This window comes from Pygocentrus nattereri, chromosome 2 (genome assembly GCF_015220715.1).
Source record: "Pygocentrus nattereri isolate fPygNat1 chromosome 2, fPygNat1.pri, whole genome shotgun sequence".
NCBI classification, from domain to species: domain Eukaryota; kingdom Metazoa; phylum Chordata; class Actinopteri; order Characiformes; family Serrasalmidae; genus Pygocentrus; species Pygocentrus nattereri.
In genome coordinates this window covers 52,945,598-52,969,269 of record NC_051212.1, presented here as the reverse complement: position 1 = coordinate 52,969,269, position 23,672 = coordinate 52,945,598, and the positions used below count along the sequence as shown (strand labels likewise).

Sequence of the window (23,672 nt, the reverse complement as noted above, 5' to 3'; positions counted from 1 at the left end):
CCATCGTTCAGCTTCTTTGTTTGGTGTATCCGTTTCCTTTTCTCAGTGAGGTTCTTGATCGGCTACATGTCCTTTCAGACCCACAGCGCTGAGTGGTCTTCTCGCGGTGGAAGGATGGACACCTGTCCACACCTGTGGACGTTTTCAGATCTGAAGCAGCTTGATCTTCTCCTCTCTTTCTCTCATAGATGAAAGCTTTCAGTGCTGTTTATCTGATGGGGGCAGTTTTGGGGTCTACCAGGTCTTCCAGGTGGTTGTTAGGAGGCCCATTTTCTCTGTAGCTTTTTTGTTCCACTTACTTTCCTTTGACTTTCTCCTTCTTTATGTAAGCAGATTATCTTCTCTCTCATCTCATTATAAAGGAACAACTTGTACTTAATGGCCGTTTTGTCAAGAAATGAAATAAACAGAGTGTTCTCTTGGATTTGCACTGCACTGTATTTCAATGGAGAGAGTTCCCTTAAATCCAGCTGAACACTATATTGCCAAATGCTTGGCACTAAGGCACCCATCTCTTCAGGTACTCCTGTCCGCAGAAAATTAACGTCATCCACAAAGCAACCAGGCATTCCATCACCATAAAGGATATAATGCCTGGTTGTCTTGTAAACATGCCCCTTGGTATCTTCCAGGCTGCTCTCATTTCTCATCTTTTGTGGAAACCACTGATAATGATCAAAGCTAGGCATCTGGGTGCACTGAAGCAGCCTAAAGTGTGCGGGGCTGATCATCCCATTGGGCTTTTTTCTGAATTGGCTTAGAATTTTAGCTTATTTTGTTTATGACCGGCCAAACCAATCGACCTAGTGTAGAACTACAGTTCTGCAGAATCTTGACTTTAATATAAAAAAATAGCAAAAATCAAAATCAAATTCAAAACCTGTACCTGGCAATGTGAGTGTGTATGTGTGTGTGTGTGTGTTACACCCCTAATTACCACCGTTCTTCTCACCATCAGAAGTTATTTCAAGCTCAGGATCACCTTTCAAAGAGATCACATATTATGAGCATTGGTTTTTGCAGAAAATAAGAAAAAATATGCTGCTAAATGAAGAGGCCTCACTAATTCTGTTATCTCTGCTCTAAAGCAAACCCTGGTTTCAACAGTACAGGATATCAGTGACTGTGCACAGTCTGGGCACGCTTGATTCGGGGGGCAGAGGCAATGTGCATTCCACTCAAAAAGGAAACTCTGCCTTCTTGCATATTGCATTTGTCCTGAAATTGACTGTATACACATACAATATTTGCTACTACACACATACACACAAACACACTGATGATATCTTACACCGAAAAAGAAACTATTGTGGATTTTTTTTTTTGTCCTTCAAGGATTAAAAACAGATTTAAAAGTTTCTTCAGTGGCAAATTTAAAGTGTCCTCACTCCTCCACCTCAATCCATTCCAGACGCCATTATTTTGTCTGTCACTGAAACAGCAGTGTCAGTTGTCTGCTAAATATTTACCTGCAAAGTAGAGGATGAAACTATGTCAGAGGAAAGCAGACACAATAAAACTGGACGGTAGACGAAGCAAACCAGAACAGACACAACTGCTTTTTTTGGTTTTGTTTTCTAAAACACAAGTGGCTCTTTAAAGCTCCAGGGAACCTAAATCTGTGCTTTCTTTCTTTCTCGCTCTTAAGGACACACAATATATACACTCACCGGCCACTTTATTAGGTACACCTTGCTAGTAAAAGGCTGGACCCCCTTTTGCCTTCAGAACTGCCTTAATTCCTCATGGCAGACTTTCAACAAGGTGTTGGAAACGTTCCTCAGAGATTCTGGTTGGTTATTTGAGTTCCTGTTGTCTTTCTATCATCTGGAACCAGTCTGCCCATTCTCCTCTGACCTCACATCAACAAGGCATTTTCATCCACACAACTGACCGCTCACTGGATATTTCCTCTTTTTCGGACCGTTCTCTGTAAACCCTAGAGATGGTTGTGTGTGAAAATCCCAGCAGATCAGCAGTTTCTGAAATACTCAGACCAGCCCGTCTGGCACCAACAACCACGTCACGTTCAAAGCCCCTTAAATCCCCTTTCTTCCCCGTTCTGATGCTCGGTCTGCACTTCAGCAAGTTGTCTTGACCACCTCTACATGCCTAAATGCATTGAGTTGCGGCCGTGTGATTGGCTGATTAGCTATTTGTGTTAACAATCAAGTGAACAACTGTACCTAATAAAGTGGCCAGTGAGTGTGTATATATATATATATATATATATATATATATATATATATATATATATATATATATATATATATGCACACACATATACATACACACACACACACACACACACACACGTAGAAAAGTATGTCCTAAGAATAACTTTCCAATCTTTCCAGTAGAGGTTGGTTAGCACACCACAAGGTCACAGCTGTTCACCTCCCTCTCCTCGAGCCTGAGTGCAGCAGTTTGGTGAACAAAAGCTAACCTTGCAAGCATAACCAACCAAACTGATCCGCCTGCCTGTAGTCTGTTGAGTATAGACTGATAAGGATCTGATATTCCTTCTTTAAGTACTGCTACGCATTAAAATGAGCCATTTTAAGTCTATTCTATTTCTTCATTTATTATCGCTGCTGTTGGTCCAAAACCACGTATGTCCATTTTTGTCGTTTTCCAGTTTTTGGCCTCATTTGAAAATGCCTGGTGCTCTGTACGTTGTGGGTAAAGTAAAAAAAAAAGAAGTATGTTTTTTACATTTTGGAAAAATTAGGTTTTGTTCTGACAACAGCGACATTCTATTTAGCTCAACAGTCTGTTTCAGTACCACGTCAACAACTGTAATACTTTACACGATGTTCCCTGAGAACACTTCTAGTAAAACATACCTGCAGAGAACCTCTTCTTGACCAGAGAGAGTCTATAGCCCGCTCCCACCAGCTGAAAGTCACAGCCGGAGAGAGTGCTGCCCTCGCTGGTGAACTGCACAGCCAGCTGGGACGGCTTACTGGGGCCTTCTGAGAGCTGAAAACGACCCAGCAGCGCCCCCACTCCTGAGTCACGGACAGACAAACGGAGAGAGGCGTGAGATCTAATTTGGGTTAAACTGTACAGGACATGCACTTTATTATAGCTACAACCAAAAATCTCTACTACTGCTTCTTTCTGCTGGAGGTGACATCACTGTACTCACAAAAAATTGTGTACAAATTCCTTTTTTTTTAATAAGTGACAATTTCCGATAGTCTGATAATTGAAATTTTGCTTAGAAATGACAAATGTCAATGAATCATGAACATACACCTAAGGTATTTCTCAATTAGAGTATGTGCTCTGTATGGAAAATGCTGCAAAAAAGTATATCTTGGCAAGTGACATTACAAATCTAGTTAAAATATCTAATATTTATCATAAGATTGCTGAAAGAACATTATACTACTATTTTATCTTATGAATTTTAGTTTAACCTACAGAAAATGTTTAATTCTACAGGCAGATAATTGACGGTGAAGGCAATGTAGATACATTTTTAGATACATCTATCAACAGAATAAAATAATTTCTCTAAAAGAACTGACTAGGAATAAGATAAACAGTCTTACAATATTCTTACAACAATCTCAAAATGACAAAGATCTGTCGACTAGATTTAAGATGATTTCACTTTCCAAGGTAATTTTTAAGGTGAATAAATCAAACAATGTTTTCAGTACTATTCTCAATATTAGCTACTAGATTCTGAACTGGCTGTAAGTTGATAAAAACAAAAATAACTACAATTTTTTCAAAGAGAATAGGCCTTTTAACATTTCCAGAGCACAGTTACCTCCGTTTTCTGATTTCTGTGAGAGTTCAGATATCTTCCACAGTATCTTCTGGGTTTCTGGGTTCCTTAAAAGACAAAGCAACAAACACAGCACTATGAAGCACATGAAGATTACTTAAAATGACATTTGCCCTGTCTTCCTCACTACTTTCATCTGAATGATCGGAGATGTTTTCATTTTTCGGTCATTTGATGCACAACCGTTACACGCCTACATAAGCACCTTACACGTGTAAAGAAGTGCAGGCAAAGTGATGCAGAATTTCAGATGCAGGAAACACTGAAGCATGTGCCAGATGCTGACAACATTGGAGCGCTTCTCATGTAACAGAGCTGCTGTAATCCCTGAGTTACACATGCTAACCCCTTTCAAATGGTGGAATATTTTATGAATCGTCCCTTTGGTTTCCACTAGAGACTTATGAATAATGAATGAACTCTTAATTATTGATGGTAGGCTCTCACCAGGTGGCTGGTGGCAGCATGGCTTGCACTTTCATCACGCCACCATCCACAGGCACCATGAAGTGGATGTTGGTGAGGGGCATGGGGCTGGGCATGGCCTCTGTGTTGTATTTGTAGTCTATCCTGAGGTCTGTACTGTTAACGTCTCCACGCCAGCTCACTGCCAGGTTCAGTGGAGTGGACTGGATGCCCTGTGTCGACACCTGGATGAGGAAACACATTCTGTATCACACCTGCTGAAATAGATAGATATCTGATGAGGGCTACTACCTGCCATCAAACTAACACATGACTCGCATGAAAAAGACCACATTATATCTGAAGGCACTCAAAGTATATACCAGTGAACCAGAACATACTGTAGCTAGCACATCTTTTTAATTGTCAGGTTACGACCCCACCTGATATTTCAGCATGTCCACGTTGTAGTATGTGGCTTGGGGTCGCTGGTCAGCCACTTTCTTCAGATGAGTCATCAGGTTGGGCATATTCACCCAAAACTCTTTACAGTCGGAGACAGTTGGCATGGTGTCACTGCACACATGACACAACATATGCTGTGAACATCCTGCCGACAAGCCCCGATATCCTGCTTTATAATCACACTTTAGTCCATTTTTACATACTTTTATTATTACTTTTATTGTGTTCGACATCATATTAGTTATGCAAATCCATTCCAAAGATTTCTTTCCCAGTAGTACTTAACGTATTTAAAGCACCGAGTTGATGTAAAATACTTAAGTAGTCTTCGGTATAATTTTAACTCTTATCAGTGCTCGAGTTGTATTTACTTCAACAGTTCAGTTGCATTGACTGCACTGAACAATGTAAATACAATGTGAATTCTGAGCTGAATCAACCGGAAATACTTATTTGACCTTTTTCTATACTTGAAGCACTGTGCACTTAAAATGGTCTATATGGCCAAAAGTATGTAGACACTTAAACATCTCATCTACACACAACACTTTCATTCAGCATGGCGATCTAAGACTTGTGTGACTGCCATGCCATGGAAAACCAACCCATGAAGCTCTGATGGACACTTCTTTTGCTGGCGTTGCTTCCAGAGGCAGTTCTGAACACTGAAGTTGACTGACTAGATCTTCTGTTGGCTAGATCTTCTGTTGTTGCTGCTAGACATTTTCACTTTATAGTAACAGCACTTACAGTTACCTAGGGCAGCTCAGCCCATTCTACTGTGAGTCTTTCCTTTCCATAGAGGTTGCACGGCTGTACGCTTCATTTTATACACCTGTTAGCAATTAGTGTTTGTTAAATTGCCAAAGCCATTAATTAGAAGAGGTATCCAAATGTTTTTGGCCATATGGTTTGTATATATGTAGCTATCCCCAAACTTCTAAGTTCTACAAACTTCTGAGTTTAAATTTTATGAACTTAACCATATTAAGGCAACAATTTTGAGAACACATTTGAGTTTACAAGATACAAAAAGCAGCGCTAGGGACAATTTTACCAGCAGAGGAGCTGAGGGTTTGGGAGGACCTGTTCCAGTCGGCTATAGCGGCTGATGGTAAAGGTCAGGACGGGTGGAGTGGGGTGATTGGAGAAGTGTCTCGTTATGCCTGCTGGGAAGGACAGCACCATTTCTCCAGTTATCTTCACCACACACCTACAGCACACACAGTAAGGGAATGTAAGCCACACAATCCAATATGTGAGAAGGGAAAATATGCACGAATACAGAGAAACACAAATGACTGGAGAGAGATGAATAATGCATTCAGTGGAGACCAGCTCCATTGCTGGGGGTTTACAAAACACAAGCATAGTTTTAAATCACTGATGCTTTTGGTTTACCTGTAAAAACATATTGAGATACTATCTTATGCTTGTAGTTTGAGTGTAGTACAAAACCTACAGCAATCCTATTACAAGCACTTGCCTTCACTTACTGTAAAATGATAGGCAAGATATTTTTCTGTGTATTTGCATTCTATACATTATTTTCTAGCAGTGTTAGGCTCATATTTTTCATCTGTTGTTGCTGGAGGTTTACATTGCAGTGCTGCACATACTTGCTGGGGTCAGCTCCTTTGAAGTAGGCGCTAATGGTCTCCGTAAAGGCAGCTGCAACGGGCAGTGTGTCCTGTGGGCCCATGGTGAGTGGACTCGGCCCTCTGGAACAAGCTAAAACACAAAGCAGGACAACCATCATCACACATTATATATCCAAATCTTTCAGTATATTACAGCTTATCAAAAGCCACTTAACCTCACGAAATCCTAAACAAAAAAAAGGCACATTCCAATGCTTTTTGTTTTTTGTTAGCTTGAAGGACCTTCACTGCATAGTCTAGTGTTTTCCCACAGGGCAGGGTAAACACTAAACTCAGCAGCGGTTTGGCCTTCCAGTACTTGAGACTGATACCCCTTCCTCAGAAGAAACTGGACCCAGGAGCAGGTCTTGGAGAGCTCACCTGAGACAGAGAGGTTGAGCTCTCGGCCCAGCGTGGGCGTGGAGGCGGCACTGAGGGAGGTCACAGAGGAGATGGAGGAGGTGCTCTCTGCTCTTGCCAGAGGAGCGAAAGGAGGAGGACTCCATGAGTGGATGGGGGGACTGAAGGGCCGAGCCTGTGAAGCCACAGCACACAGGAACAAGGGTCAAGCACTGCCATAATACTGTTACTATAACTGTCTTGCTGGATTAGACTCAGAGAGACATAGATGGTTTTTTCTAAAGGTGTGCTTACATAAAACTTATCACAGCACAATCATTGACTGACTACTTGTTAAAAGCCTTGAGGATTTTCTTGACAGTTGACACAACATACTGAAAGAAATCTGAATTGCTCACTCTGGAAACAGTGAGGGCCCATTTAAAGACCCTTCCATTTTAACTCTTCAAGATACAGAAAAATAAAACTCCAAGTTGGTGCATAACTAGACGGGAACGGCTGAGTGAAGTTTAGTGTACCAGTTCTCCAACATTTGGTTTGCCAGGTGGGAGTTTAGGTCGTGAGGATGGTCGGGGAGGAAGCGGTGGTATCGGACTGCCCGCTGAGAGTGGCGTGCCAGGACGTGCAGGCGAGGAAGGACCTGAGGACAACACAAACCGGTTACATACCTCAAGATCTTTAAAAACAAGAGAAGGTACTACGAGCAGCAGTACATGTTCTGAGTAATGAAGAGCTGGTCAAAGTTTCCAGAGACATTCACATTTGTTTACACATTACAGGTCAAAATGCATTCTCTGTGTCTGTATGCAAACACATCCATGTATATCTTCACAATATATATAAATCAGTGTAAACTTAAACTATGAAGAGGCAGAAAACTCACCACTGCCAGGTCCTGGAGAAGCCACCACGCTCCTGTATGTGGGAGGGGGCAGTGGGGGTGGAGTGCCTCGCAGGCCTCCTGTGCAGAGGTCTTTGGGTGAACCAGAGTAAGCGAGGAGCTCCTCTCTGAGCCCTGCAGAGTCCGGGGTCCTCCTGGCTTCGTCTCGCAGGGGCAGGACGGGCCCATATACAGATCGTTCAGCGGGTAGTGGAGGCAGGCCAGGGCTGGCTGGAGTGAGAGGGGTGCTGGGGGAGATGCTTGGCTCTAGAAGATGAAAGGTGGAAGGCAGAGGTGGGGCTGGCTCCTCAGGGGGTGGGGCCAGGGGAGAGTCTGGAGGCGGAGAAATTGAGGGGGGAGGAGGCGGAGGAGAGTCTGGAGGTGGGATTGGGTGCAGTGGAGGAGGAGGCGAGTCTGGAGGAGGCAGATTGAGGGGCGATGTTGGGGGAGAGTCCGCAGGGGAAGATGAGAGAGGTGGAGAAGGCGCTGGTTCATCAGGGGGTGGAGGTCTGGAAGGGGATCCTTCGCTGAAGCTGACCCAGCTGGACTGCACCATCTCTGTTCCAGATTTGGGGGTTTCAGCAGGCCCGAAGACATTGTCCAGGTCAGGCATGGCTGGCCCTCCTGTGGTGTCTGATAACAGGACATCCTGATATGCAGAAGATGATCCCTCTCCTCTCACGCTGGGAACAACACTGTAGTAACCTGTCCAAAAAATGTAAATACAGCATGGATTTTAAGCACATAAGTGGCAGCAAGAGGCTGTAGATGGACATGATCTGGGTTGGACTACGGTCCTCTATGACTGAAAATGGACACCACTGGAATACATTACTCATCTTGCACTGGCTGTCTATATCAAAAGACAGGACATCAGTAATAAACGTGAATCACAACACATACATAAGCTTAACGAATATATGTATGAACATCTAAGCAGGTAAGATTCATCATTAGTCTTCAGTGCATTGGATCTTCTAATAATATGTCCAAAATAAGAGCTTCGGTTTGGTTATCTGGGATTTGAGTGAGAGTTCAGGGTTGATTTCAAGAGACTTTGTCAGCCCTAAAGTTCAAAAGCATCAATATATTTTCTGTCCTGCTTTTATTGTCCAGCTTCCACATCCAGAAAGAACAACAGAAAGACCACACCTGGGACAATTCACTTCTTTGTTCATAGAAACACATCATTACGTTTAAAGATCTTTTTAAGTTCCTTCATCCTTTTTTCTGCCAAGTGCCAAACCCGTGTTGTATTTCTTGACTGTTGGATCGTCTGCTGTTAATAATTGACCCAAGTAGGCAAAAAAGGGTGCTACTTCTACATCTTCACTAAAGGTAAAGTCAGCAGTTTTTCTGTTGTCATAACCTTTGTTTTCTTCATATTGAGCTGAGGTCCCGTCTTTCCACCGCGGTCTATTCTTATAACGGCCATTTGGTCTTTCTGATTTTTCGCTTTGAGTGTCAGGTCGTTCTTATATTGAAAGTTATAAATGTTTCTTTCACCAATCTTGAATCCTTGATCATCATCATCTTCCAGTCCTGCTTCTCTCAGCATTGGGGTTGAACAAGTATGGCGATAGCATGCAGCATTTACCGATGGAACCTGCATTGATCAGTGCGGAGATGCCTCAACAGAGCAATAAGATGCTCCTGAGGACACTCCCTAACTGGATGTGGCTGACATAGTCAAAGGCTTTGCTGTAAACAGTGAAACGTGTTGAATTCCTTGGCATTTTCAATTATTCAGTGTACGTCAGCAACAATACCTTCTATGACAAATCATGTACAGTTTAGAAAAGTTTCATGAAAGGAGCTACCGATATTTCCATTGACAGTTTCATTTTGCCGCCGTACTAGATATCAGAACAATGTCTCTGAGAACTAAATATGGTCGGACCAGACAGACACTTCCATGTGGATGTAAATTTTGATGTGCACATTATTATGAACAACACAAAACACGCACTCAAAGGATAGTTCCAAGTTTTACACAGCAACTTCACACATCCAGGGTGGCACATTCAGAAGCCCACAGCCTGCTTTGTTCAATAACACAGGAGGGCAGCATTAAGATGGGAGATATGACAACCCCTGGTCCTTTGACTAACAAGCAAAATCCAGGACAAATACCTGAAAAGATGCTGATCTCTCTTGATTTTGCACAACGCACAATCTTACCTATGGCATTATGAAATTGGTGCAACTTACCAGAAGATTCCAGAGAGCTGGAGCTGAAGGCTGATGGAGTGGCAGGAATGTTCTTTGGAGGAAGAGGAGGTGGAGCTGTAGGAAAAGGTTAGCGATCAGACAAAACGGTCGCCTTCATAAGCGAGAGAATAGCTTTGTGGGAACGCTCAATCAGTGCCCGTTTACCTCCTGTGGGGAAAGGTCTGTTCAACGGGGAGGTGGTCTGTGGAGTTGACTGACACCAAAGCTCTGGCTCCACTATGAAGACTAAATATGGGAAGAGGACTTTGTCAGTGTATTCTGAGACTTAAATATAAACCCAGATAAATACTATAATCAATATGACAAGGAGCAATCACAGCTTAGATGCTAATGGCTTACATGAAGTTACACAGCATGTATTTTAATCTTTGGATATTTCTGTGTTTTGTATCTATAATTTTATACAAATGCAGAACCCACCTTATGTGAAGGTCATTGACTTAGTAAGACGGAGGTGATTTTTTTAAATGTAAGTCTTAAATGTTTATTTTACCTTCGGAATTCTGTGCTTCGAAGTTTGTCTCAAATGGAGGGCCAAAGAAAGCTGAAGCATTGTCCGATAACCTCTTGCTGAGGAACATAAAGGAAACAACAAAGATTAAGTATTAGCACAAACACTAATAGGTATTTATAGGCATTGCAAGTCCTTCAGATTCCTCTTTAACTCAGGAATCCATAAAAAGCTAGTGCCTGGCTAACCTGGGGGTGTCGGGACCGGGCCCTGGAGTTGGAGTGGGAGTCGGAGTGGAACGTCTAGGCCTGGAGATGTCCTCACCTGGAATACAAAAGTGCCAAACGAAGTGTATTGTGAATGAATACAGAACACTGTGGTTAAGGGTGACTTTAGGAGCCACTTTCTTTCTATGCGTACTCTACAAAAACAGCACATCACAGCTAAATTATGGGCCCCCACACACACATATCTCTGTGCACCACACTTACTTGATGGGTTTCGTTTCAGCTGACACTGCAAAGAAGAATAGAGGAGCAGGTAACAGATACATAAAAACAAGCAACAGTATCAGATACACTAGATGATACAAATCATGCAGTGTTCATTCAGTCTACAACAGAACACCCCACTGCAGCATGGTGACCGTTTTTACCACGCATGCAGAAAAGAATTCTACAAGAACAAAAAACTGGGGGCCAATTCCAGTTCTTATTTTTATCCCTACCCCTTGCTTTCGAGGGAAGTCCTGTCTCTTAGAACGGAGTTACAAGGTGTAGTGGTAGAGATCTTCCTCTATAAAACAGGACCCTCACATAAAAAGAGCCTCACTTCATTAACGGCTACCAGCGCCGCTCTGTGGGCGACCCTGCCCGTCTGCAGGGACAGCAGAGGAGAGGAAAGTTCAGCTTCTCACTGCTGGGCTTTAGTTACATTTAGGGATCATACGCCTTCAAAGAGGGGGGCAATTATTTATTATCACCCCCCCTAATTCTTCTCAAGCTCAAGTCAGATATTCACCGGCTTCTTGTTTGAAATTTCCTGTTTCACCTTAACTGGAGCAGTCAGTTCTGACACCTGAGGCGCCAGAATGTACCTCCTGCACCATTTAAGGTGGAACTGGAAATTTAGCTAGCTAGCTACTGAGACGTCAGCATATTACCAGTGATTCGTTATTCTTGTTATGAAGAAAAGGACCATGATACGTTGAAACAGCATTAAAACGCTTACCATCATTTTTTAACAAAGAAAATGGTCACATTTGTGGGTTTCTTTGGTGGCCTGTGTGGCCTTCTTTAGATTTTTTTCTCATAACACTTCTTTTGGAAGGTTATGCAGCCCAAACACTTCACCCTACCCCCCCCTCTCTCAACAAAAATCGGGACACCCTATCCCCTGGCTTGAACACGCAAAACCGAGGAGGTATGGTATTAAGTGGTGTGGGCGAGGGGTGAAATGGGATTGGGCCCAAGACAAAGCTCTCCATGACACATGTGGTCTGAGAGTTTTATGCAGCAGATATTAGACAGGATGAGTTCCCATCCAGCAGCGTGCTAACATGTACACCTTTATTTGTATTTATTTTGCAAATACAAAATGCAAACTTACTGGACTGCGCCTCTGTGATCGGCAAAAGGGAAGAAAGAAGAGACCTGGTCAGAGAGCGAGTGACAAATCAGTTAAGAAAAAAATTTGAATCTGGTCAGGCAAAAGCAAAACAGTAGCAGGACAACGGTCACAGTCATAAACAAAAAAATTCACAGATCTGGTTTTCTGCGACATTTTCTTTTAAGTTAATTGATACTTTTTTAATCCCACAAACGGGGAAATTCCACCTCGGCATTTAACCCATCCGTGAAGTGAAACACCACATACACACTAGTGAATACAAACACACTAGGGGGCAGTGAGCACACTTGCCCAGAGTGATGGGCAGCCCTATCCACGGCGCCCGAGGAGCAATTGGGGGTTAGGTGTCTTGCTCAAGGACACCTCAGTCATGGACTGTGAGTGCTGGGGTTCCCTAACCTCCAGCCCACGACTGCCCCAAAACATGTAACAGCAGCTTTATGACACCAAAACGGCAACGGCGTTCTTACTTTGGTGGAGAGGACGCCCCCATGTTAAATATTTTCTCAGATAAAATCTGATGATTAAAAAGAAGGAAAAAAGGGAAGCCAATATTTTTCAACAGTTGGGAATTTCTACGTGGATAAACCTGAGTGAGGCGGTTTGATTTGTAAGGTCAGACGATGCTGTAATGCCTGTAAATAACCTGAATGCTTGAGTATTCGTCTGTTACGTTGCTGCCTTCGGTATTTGGAAGCATCGCCCTTTTTAAGCCATAAATAGATTCAAATAGCAAAGGCCTAATGAGCCAAAACATATTGACCGTCCAATATCCTGTCGGTCTCTCACGTGACAGCACTAAATAATAAAAATGTTTATTTCCAGAAAATCACACGTTTCCCAGTGTATCTGAGAAGAGTCTTATCCACACTCTTAGTACAGCGTGGGAGCTGCTCTGCATCTCTCACACCAACAAGACGTTTTAGTAAATGATTATTCTGATTATAATTTAGAGCACCATAGAAAGGAAGAGTGCGTGAAAATGACATATAAAACGTGCATCTAGTTAACGTCTAGTGTCTCTCTTCCACCAGATAGATGAGAAAACAAAAACAAAAAACACCCAGTTCAAATATTATTGTTTTAAGGGTTATTTGAGAACGCTTTTATGGAGAGGAATTTGGGCAAAAGCAAAAAGCAACAGTGGAAAACCATGAAAATCAATACATGGATGACATTTTTCCATAGTGTCAATCGGAACATACGGAAACCCTCTGTTTGTCACAACTGGCCCTTCCCGGTCATCCATGTGCTTTTGTTTACTTGTGCATGTGCTTTCTTTGTTTTGATTCTTCCCTGTCCTGCCCCCTTGTTTCTTGACTCCGCCCCTGATTGTAACCACCTGTTTTCCACCTGTGTCTTGTTAACCATCATTATCCCTGTAGTATTTAAGCCCTGTGTTTTTTCACCTAGTCCCTTGCTGGTCTTTGTTTGACGTGTAGTTCTGTGTATCTGTTTTTAATGTCTGTACCCCGATCTCTCCGTGTTGGCTCCTTGACCCTGGACTGTTCTGACCCCGAATCTGGATTTGCCCCGAATAAACCTCGCTTATCTCTGCGTATGCGTCCGCCTCCTCATCGCTCCCAAATGTTACGCTGTTACATTGTTTACATGTCACTTTACTAAAAAATCATTTGCATTGTAAACTGAATTCATATCAAATCTGAATACTATGCACTTTGAAGTGTAATAAAGGCTATATTGCTTTGTATTGTGCAGTGTTTTAAACGTATTTCCATTAAAATGCAATTGTCACAGTGAAAACAGTGAAATACAAAGCACACACACACATTACTGTCCTATAGCGGCAATAATGAAAAGAAAAACTTCTATGAGAAATTCAATTTGGCACAAATTCCTCTCCATACATTTGCATATTGAGAATTACCACAGAGTATTCAAAGCCTGTAAAATGGAATTCAAGCCAGTCTTAATGCACATAGACAATAATAAAACATGCTAATGCAACCGCACAGTAAAACTCAAAAATATGTTTCACGTCATGCGTCAGTGTCTCAAGATATCAGAAGACCATCACACTTACCGGACTTCTCCTCTGTTGCGAGAGAAAAACAGAGAAAGCCAAAATAAAGACACTGGAGTGACACTGTAACATTAGTCCTTCTGACCACTGGCCACTGTATCTAGTGATTTCATGCATGTTAACAAGGTCCAGTAAGAGGAAAAGCAGGAATATGAGAGAATTTGAATTGAAAAGACAGAGGGCCCATTTACACCTGACGTTACGGGTGATTAAATCATAAGTGGACACATCGAACAATCACACACGGACTCGCCGTCCCTTCCTTCGGGGAAGGAATCCAATCACATGTAGAAGACGTGCACAAGACCCAGGTGTAAATCACTATGTTTTGATGTCCATTTAAGATCAGCACTGCAAAACAATGGCATCTTGGCATATAATCCTAAGTTTAGTTGTCGCAGCTAATATACCTACTAGTTCTCGTTTCGACGAAACGCTTTTTAATGAGGTTAATCAACATATTTCCAGACATTTTTACAAGTGAAATTACTACATTGAGAGATCATTCTGCTTGTTTCAGTCATATTTCTTAAAGGGCCCTCATCATGGAAAATACAAAGAAATTCCTTCACTTTAAAGTTAAAAAGTTTGAGACAACATGTAAGTATTGTTAAAGTCTCTAAACGTACCATTCACTACCCAGTCCATACTGCCGATATATGGAAAGTAAGCTGCAAAAACGGCTCATTCGGAGTTCATTTCTGTTCTTTAATAAGAACAAAGGTATTTACATACATCTAACTATTCAGCCTATAGCAATTTAGCCCCGCCCACTCATATTGAAGTTCTTACGTCTGTTTTTTCAATGAGGAACAAAAAGCAGACAACCCATCAGAACAGGGCTCGTATAGCTCACCAGGACAAGTATCAAAAAACAGGATTTCTACAGGATAAACAGAGGACTGCAAACTGGTCATGTAAAAGTGAATTATGACCATTTTTGGTACATAAAAGGGAAAAATATACAAGAAATATTATTAAGATTATGGGCCCTTTAAAACAAGCCTACATACATACATATATCCTACTTGACAACAAGTAAAACATATCTAGAAAATTTAAAAAATGAAGTACACATTAAATAACTTTATAATAAGCTTAAAAATATCAAAATGAGAAATAAATATTTAAACTCCACTCAAATCATTTAAATTGCCAAGATACCAGTGTGATCACTTGAGACAGACACCATGTGTGAATATAGCCAGAAAGACTTGAGAGAAACTGGCTCTTACCAGTGGGGATGGGGAGATGGCCAAGGTGCCCACAGAGGCTTTCAGTTCATCCATGGTGGGCACGGTACCATTGTCCGGCGCCAAGGGTTTGATCTTAATCTTAAACTTCTTCCCCTGCTCATCCTCACCCTCCGATTCGCTGGATGAGTAGAAGGTTTTGGTTCTCAGGGTTGGTGAAGCTCTGTTAAGGAAGACTGCTTTTCCTGCTTCAACTCAATAAGGCTTTTGATAATTAACATAAACACATATAACATATACACTCACTGGCCACTTTATTAGGTACACCTTGCTAGTAAAAGGCTGGACCCCCTTTTGTCATCAGAACTGCTTTAATTCTTCGTAGCAGACTTTCAACAAGGTGTTGGAAACGTTCCTCAGAGATTCTGGTTGGTTATTTGAGTTCCTGTTGTCTTTCTATCATTTGGAACCAGTCTGCCCATTCTCCTCTGACCGCTCACATCAACAAGGCATTTTCGTCCACACAACTGACCGCTCACTGGATATTTCCTCTTTTTCGGACCGTTCTCTGTAAACCCTAGAGATGGTTGTGTGTGAAAATCCCAGCAGATCAGCAGTTTCTGAAATACTCAGACCAGCCCCTCTGGCACCAACAACCACGCCACGTTCAAAGCCCCTTAAATCCCCTTTCTTCCCCGTTCTGATGCTCGGTCTGCACTTCAGCAGGTTGTCTTGACCACCTCTACATGCCTAAATGCAGTGAGTTGCACATTTATATATATATAAATATAAATAAATGTTTTTAGACAAGGGAAACATTACAGAAAGAGGATTCATTTACAGCCAGCCAAGAAAAGCAGTAGGCAGCTGCTGACTGAGCTGTGACTTTCAAAACTTGGACTGAGGAACACTGGCCTAAGAGTGCATGCGACTCAGAGTCCACTCAACAGCACTACATTTACATCGTGTTTAACTGCTTTATTTGTACGGTTTCTCAACAATATATATATTTATACAGCAGACAGTACACAACCCCACACACTGCTCCTCTCGTTTTGACGAAGGGTGGTCCATATCTTTCAAACAAGTCATCCAAGTCCTGGCGCATCATGCAGAACCTTTCCATTTAAAGGAGCTATTATTTCTTTGTTCTTTTTCTTCCTTACTATTTCAAATGATGCATTTAAACTAAGTCTGCGTGATTTACAACAAACTGTTATTCTTCGGATTCTTTCTGAGATCCAAACCTTTCACAATGTTCATAAAGAGTCCCAAGAGCTTGTGTTACTCTTTAAAGTGGAAGGTTTGACATCCGTCTTGGTCAGTGTGTAATATCTGGTCTATGACGGTCCAAACCAACGTTATTCGTTTTTCACATTTCGAAAACTAAGACGCAAAAACATCTTCTCACGTCCCTCCAACCTCTTCTCAAAACGTTTGTACACTGCCAGACACAGTGAAGCAGCGTTCCTCATGTCCAGTCTACAGAAGCCTCTGTACATTTAGTCTGGTATATTTTTCATTATAATGTCTTAATATCACCAAAGGTGATAAGTTAATCAGTAACACTGTAAATCTGAGTGGGAGTAACAAACTTAAATTACATATACGGCATTTTATCCAGAGCGACTTACAGTTTGATCATTTTACACAGGTGGGCGAAGGCGGTGTTAGGAGTCTTGCCCAAGGACTCTTATTGGTATAGCGTAGGATGCTTACCCAGGTGGGGATTGAACCCCAGTCTACAGCGTAGAAGGCAGAGGTGTTACCCACTACACTAACCAACCTCAACCTACCAATCCAAGTGACAACACAAGCTGATTTCCAGTATTTCTTGTACAGTTAAACCATTTACTACAGTGGAAAAAATAGCATAGTGTACAATATGTCACAGGTAACCATATCAACATGAACAGCACTGCAGGACATGAGAGCCAGACAACTTCAAAGGGAACTCTACAGATTTTTCAAAATTCTTGCATAGCTCAATGGTTCAGATGCAAAGAAAGTCATTCAGAGTGGTTTGGTGTGAAACGCTCTGTTTAGAGAAACTTTGTCAGAGCTGTTCACAGTGGTGGTGATAGGAACCAGACGTCCACCTCTAAAAGCTGCTCACAGACAATTATTACAAGAAATGGCTTGAATACACTGATATCTGAGACACTGGGTTATGATACGAGTTTTTTTTTCCTAAAATATATTTTTTAACTGTTCATGGCGGAGGGGGTGCACAAAAGGTGTTGAGAGGCAAAACAGCCCCTAAAGAAAACATGATTTACCATTATCAATATCACATATAATAACCCGGACAACACGGGCCAGTTCACTGGTCATGTTGGATAGTGAATAACAAACGTGACGCTGCGACTCACGGATCCAACCACCGCCACTGTAAAGAAATAAGTCAGTTTCTCTACAAAGAACCATTTCACATCAAACCACTCTGCAACCCTTTGGTTACGTCTCAGGGATTGAATTACGCAGACATTTTAAAAATAAGAAGAATCCTCCTTTAAAGCGCTTTAGTGATGACGTGTGTGCACAAGGCGGTGTATCAGTTTAAAGGATATTCCCCCCTTGCTCTCCAGGCCTAATGCTGTATCCCTCATCATCCACATCAGGGGAATTCTGGGAACAAAAAAGAGAGAGATGGTATTTGATTAGGCAATGCAGAACGTAAAAACAGACTTTTCCATCACGTCTTTCTACAAATGCTTAATATTGCATTTACTTTTAGATCATTTCTCCTAATTTTATTGTTTTTTGTAGATTGTTGTCAAAAGGTATACAGGCTACATTCACAAGCAAAACGCATATTTTTAAGAATGACTTTTCTATAAAATCCCCTCTAAAAGCTGAAGCACAATAGCCACATTTACATGCAGCCTAATAACCTGTTAATAATCGGACTAATAGCCCAATCAGAAGAGAATACGTCCATGTAAACACCTCAATTAAAATATCCTAGTCTGATTGTGTTCCGAATGGCCTCAATGTCTATCCGACTCAACGAGGCGGGTAATCCTGTAAATAATCCGTTAAACAGAAGAACAATATCCGTGTAAATGTCTGTATCCGATTACATTCCCTATCGGAAAGTTTAAGTCCGTTCTGCATGTGCGTCGCGTCACAGTGAGAGTTTATACCGTTCAACACGGTGGAGCAGAAACTGGTCTGCAGAGGAGACGAAGTTCATGCTCTGATCTTTAAAAGACGGCGGTGGGACGGACGTCCAGCTTATGTGTCTCAGAACCAACTCAAGGAACATATAATCATGAGTCTCAATTGTTTCCAGAACCTAGGGTTGTATTGATTCACAGTATTAATTCGATAAAGTATAATTTTATCTCTATTCTCTATTTGGGGGCAGTCGTTGGCTGGAGGTTAGGGAACTGGCCCTGTAACCGGAAGGTTGCCGGTTCGATCCCCAGGGCCGACAGCACATGACTGAGGTGTCCTTGAGCAAGACACCTAACCCTCAACTGCTCCCCGGGTGCTGTGGATAGGGCTGCTCACCGCTCTGGGCAAGTGTGCTCACTGCCCCCTAGTGTGTGTGTGTATTCACTAGTGTGTATGTGGTGTTTCACTTCACGGATGGGTTAAATGCGGAGGTGGAATTTCCCCGGTTGTGGGATTAAAAAAGTATCAATTAATTTATTCAAGCAAAAATAAGGGGTGGCTGAAAATGTGCCTTGCATTTATGTGTTAATTTCTTTCCATAATGAGTATATTAGAGCACTCAACATTATAAACGTACAATATATGAAACAAAATCTGGGTTTAATGGTCTAATGCTGGTCTAATGCTGTCACCACAATCTAATACAGTAGCACCAAACACTAACCACAAACTACATTATACACCCAACTGTTACATCCACACCCATCTCACTCGAACAAACGCAACATTTCTCATGTCTTTACAAACATTTCACAAACGTTTGAGAGCTTAGATGCTTACATATCGATCCCAGTCTATCTCTCCATAGAAACCGTTCGGAGCTCCGTTGGCCTTTTTCTGCGAGAGACAAAAAAACAGGTTGTAAAGCAAAACCAACTCAAGATCGATCTTGTTTCGTAGGAATGAAAATAAATCATTATTTTTTTGTTCAGTCACACGGAAAGGCTTATTAAGATGAACGTTCTATACTGCACTTACTGATTTGTCTTTGTCTGGTGAGCCCCTGTAATAAAATAAAAAGCACTGCTGGTGAACAGCATGTTTTTAATGGTCACAAATAAATCAGTTACCTCGACTTCTCACATCCACACGCAGAACCCAAACTCATTCCCAATACACACGGTGTATTGTGTGATATGATGATGATTCAGTACAGTGCAACTGTCAGAGACCCCCTTCATTTATTTCATTCCCTGTCAAAACAACCATTAAGTACAAGCCATTTTTCAACCTTTGCCTTCATTACAGCTTCCACTGTTTGGGAGACTCGCTTTCGGGTTTTCAAAGGAATACGCAGGGATATTTCTCCACACCTTGGTCAGCCGTAGACCTCGGTTTCACATTACTGCTTCTCTAAGTATCCAAGTAACCCAAAACACATTCAGTGCTAAGGTCTGGACTCTGGGGTGGTCAGTCCATTGATCTAAAGATGCTCTTCTTTGATCTTTTGTGTCAATTTGCCAGTCTTTCTAAGATTTTATATATTATATGTATATTTCTCAGAAAGACTGGCAAAAAAAAAAAAAACATGTGTGCATTTTTTTTCTTTTCTTTTCCCCAAAATTATCGCCTCCACTAATTTAGAATTTTATGAAATGTCGTTGGAAGTTGCAATTACAAAACTGCACAAAGGACTTTTAAGTTGGAACAATGATTACCGGAAGTGGAGGAACATTGCGAGGACGATTTACCTTTACATCTACATCATCTGGCTGACGCGACTTACAGTTTGATCATTTCACACAGGTAGGCGAAAGCAGTGTTAGGAGTCTTGCCCAAGGACTCTTATTGGTGTAGTGTAGGGTGGTTACCTAGGTGGGGATTGAACCCCGGTCTACAGCGTAGAAGGCAGAGGTGTTACCCACTACACTACACCATACCAACCACTATAGTCAGAGCCAAGTTGAGTCGAAGTGCCAAATGAAACGTCCTTCATCAGATCGGACTATTCAAACTGTTTCAGCAAGCAGGTGAACTGGCTAACTTAGCACACCTTGAGGAGGTTGGGCTGACCTTATTATGCAGTTTTACTAAGTTCAGTTGTATATTTTATGGACTTTTGTAGACAGTGGTGGTCTGAAATGTGAGTAAAGTGGGTCATAAGGAACTGGTCAGCTGTTTTACTCTGTGGAAGCCTTGCTACTTGCTCGTTGTAATGCGTTAATGCTAGCCAGGTAACCAATGAGGGGAGCTACTGTTAAGGACGTTATATCTTGTTTACAGCGAGAAAGCGTACTGAATTAAACAGGTGAGTTTGTGGCTGGACGAAAAGAAGCTACCTTGGGGGTTGGGGGTCCGAGGGGTGGGAGATGAGGTCTGGCCTGCCACCGTTTCCAGATCTGAAGAAGCTTGATATTCTCCTCTCTCACAAAGATGAAAGATCTACGTGCTGTTTTACCTGATGGGGACAGTTTTGACGTCTACCAGGTCTTCCAGGTGGTTGTTAGGAGTCCCATTTCCTTGCTATACCTTAAAAACTCTAGTTTTAGAAATTCCTGCTTTTTTTCCCCCCTCTTATTTTCTCTTCCTTGTGCAAGTGTATTATATTACACCCAAAATTCTCAACAATATCCCCTGAAAATGAATAACTTGTATTTAACGGCGGTTTTACTGGTAATTATATAAATAAAGGGCGCTTTCTCACTACTGCACAGTTCTATATTTGTTCTAATGCACTGCAAAATATAAAAAACTCAAATGGTTAAATCGGTTAATCTATATGTACAAATGTCATTTTTAATTTTTCAAATTTCCTCCTATCTATTATTTCTGAGAAACGCTGACCACGTCCATTTTACTGGAAATACTCACGTGGAGTCAGTGTCCTTCTCTTTCTTGCGTAACCCGAAGGCCTTTCGGGTTCGCTTTTTCAGTCCTGAGGAAAAGAGACGGAGACAGAGGAGTTGAAGTGGACACGCAAGAGCCAAAAGAGCAAACCCATCTACAGAGCACGTAATCGCCCTCCTCAGACCAGCACCAAGTCACCAAAAGTGACAAGTGGGTCTTTTCTTTTGCCTCAACAACTGCCGTCCGTCTTGGGCGGACAAGCCTGAGGCCTCCTCCTCGCTCTGGCTCTCTGCTTTCCTTTTCTGACAAGATACACACCCTCAGGTCTTGGCATCGTGCAAAAAAGTCCCTCCAAACAGAAGAATCCACAGCCTGGAGGAGGCTGGCATGAGCTTTGGTGAGAGGCACTTTCCTACAAGGGGGGAAAAGGAGCCAGGCCGAAAAAGCAAAGCACTAACCGAGGTACGGCTGGAACATTAAACGGGAACGCCACCGATTGTTCCAATAATTCTACATAATTAAACGGCTAAGATGTAAACAAAGCCATTCCGAATAGTTTGGTGGGAAACGCTCACTTCTAGAGAAACTTTAGAATCCGAGCTGTCCACAGTGGGGGTGACGGTAACCAGACGTCCACCTCTAAAAGCTCCCTCGCACACAGTGCCCACATGAAATGTTTATGAACTCACTGCCTGATGCCAGAGACACTGTTTTATGATAGTTTTCTGAGAAAGCTTTGGCTTAAAACCAAAACTCTACCAGAAGAAAACTCATCATTTCCAAATGTATGACTGTTTTCCCATCATCGACATTCCATATAAAAGCTCAGAAGGCTCACGCAGGTCCACTGGTGTTTTTGGATAGTAGGTAAAACGCCTATATTTGTGCTGTACACATGCTGGTTCCTACCACCACCACTGTGAAGAAATCTGAGTCTCCAAGTTTCTCCGTGATGAACCACTTCATGTCAAAACTACTCCGTTTCAGAGCTTACATCTCGAGGACTGAATTATTCAGACGTTTTGAAAAACTGGTGGAATTTTCCTTTAACGTTTAACATCTGGTCAACACACAGGTTGCATCACATCTAGTTTTACGCTTAATTCTGTCATGTCTTTTGCTCATCTGGCCTCTGTCAGGGCCCTGGATCAGAGAGGAACGATTCAGGGCCTTAATATAGACGGAGAAGGGATGTGAGCAGAATTAAGAATGAATAAAGGATGAATTAAGGGCAAAAATACAAGAATAGCTGCCTGACAGAGTGGCCATGTAGGTTAGGTTACCACACCACCTCAGAGAGAAGACCCACACATACACATGCAGGCTATCTCTCTCCTATCGTAGCTGACATACAGGACACGCCGCTGCTTCCTCACAGAATGACCATAAGCTGCTTCTCTACGTGGAAAAGATGCAAAGGTGTGATATTATGGTCAAATTAGAGCGTTTTGGTTGTTTTTTTTACCTTCCATCATGGTTGCAGCTTCTCATTCCGCTGTGTTTCGGGAGCAAGGAGGACGAGGGATACCGTTACGGTGACAGAGGTCGGTGAAAGGACGGCTCATAATCCTACATTCGTGTCTTTATCTCTCTCTTTTCTCTTTCTCCTTCCTCCTCAATGCAGAAAGGGGATGCTGAGGACAGGGAGGGAGGGTTAGGGCTGGTTTATCCCGCTGGAGGAAACAACACACCCGGCTCCGAAATCTGAGGCATCTCGGACAGCGCAGTCTAGCGGTCGGTTAAAACAAAACGACCGTTAATTTTTTAAAAAAAAAGACAAGGACGAAACGAAGCGACAACAAAAACGAAAGGATTTTTTAAAATCTCGAACGGTTTATAATTCACGTCTCCTTGTTTTAATCCTCATTCTATTCCGCTGTTTTTATTTTAAATCAAATAAATTTTAATAAACTGGGAATATAATCGCTCAGCTGCCTAAAACTGGGCTCTGACAGTTGCGATGCCCGGCTCGTGAACGAATCGGCTCTTTTCACTGAACCGCTTCACAAGCCTTTTTGTGTTTGTGTTTGAATCGTTGAATCGAACTCTCGGTTCATTTAAATGAATACTTCAAAAGAATCGGTTTGTTAAACTGAATTGATTTTCTGGGTTATTAACGTTTGGTATAACAGATATAAATAACGTTTGGTATATACAGATATAAATCAACAGTTAAATAAAAAAATGATAATATAAAAATGTTTAACCAGATTTGTAAAATCCAGATCACGTACGTGCCAAGCCACTAAGGGCGATGCCTAACTTGTGAATGACTCGGTTCTTTCCAGTGAACTGATTCACAAGGCTGTTTATATTGTGTTTGGATAGTTGAATCGGATTCTCGGTTCATTGAAATGAACAGTTTGAGAGAATCGGTTTGATAAACTGAATCGTTCTTCAATAAGACCAAAAAATGAGCAAAATAATAAAAATACCAAAAAATGCTTTTAAAAATCCAGATAACCAGATAACGTGGTGGGCGTGGTCACGTAGGCGCTAAACCAATAGGCGAAGCGCTCTCAGGCTTCGCCTTCGTCACATGATCTCACAGGCGTCTGACACACTTCGCCCACTTCACGTTTGTGCTGGTGGTCGTTTCGTGTT

General features: G+C 42.0%; 1 protein-coding gene across 1 annotated transcript; it reads right to left on the bottom strand.

Annotated features, from left to right (window-relative positions):
* Positions 1–1,253: 1,253 nt before the first annotated feature.
* Positions 1,254–22,999, bottom strand: sgip1b (SH3GL interacting endocytic adaptor 1b). Its single transcript, XM_017703409.2, has 23 exons — positions 22,534–22,999; positions 21,093–21,156; positions 19,260–19,284; positions 19,062–19,118; positions 17,672–17,729; positions 15,144–15,316; positions 13,909–13,920; positions 11,844–11,855; positions 10,727–10,751; positions 10,484–10,559; positions 10,278–10,354; positions 9,929–10,009; positions 9,764–9,838; positions 7,556–8,257; positions 7,191–7,312; positions 6,694–6,847; positions 6,292–6,403; positions 5,730–5,885; positions 4,651–4,783; positions 4,250–4,452; positions 3,785–3,849; positions 2,847–3,011; positions 1,254–1,469 (listed from the first exon to the last, which is right to left on the bottom strand). Exons 1-23 carry the CDS (start codon positions 22,541–22,543, stop codon positions 1,447–1,449), a joined length of 2,580 nt encoding a protein of 859 aa, XP_017558898.1. The 5' UTR covers positions 22,544–22,999; the 3' UTR covers positions 1,254–1,446.
* Positions 23,000–23,672: the final 673 nt, after the last annotated feature.

Bases quoted from the DNA above. Each gene is read 5' to 3' on its own strand.
- sgip1b (XM_017703409.2), bottom strand. The intron at 8,258-9,763 runs GTAAGTTGCACC...TTTTTTGGACAG, and splicing joins CAGCTCTCTGGAATCTTCTG to GTTACTACAGTGTTGTTCCC. The intron at 3,012-3,784 runs GTAACTGTGCTC...TCCGTGACTCAG, and splicing joins ACAGAAATCAGAAAACGGAG to GAGTGGGGGCGCTGCTGGGT.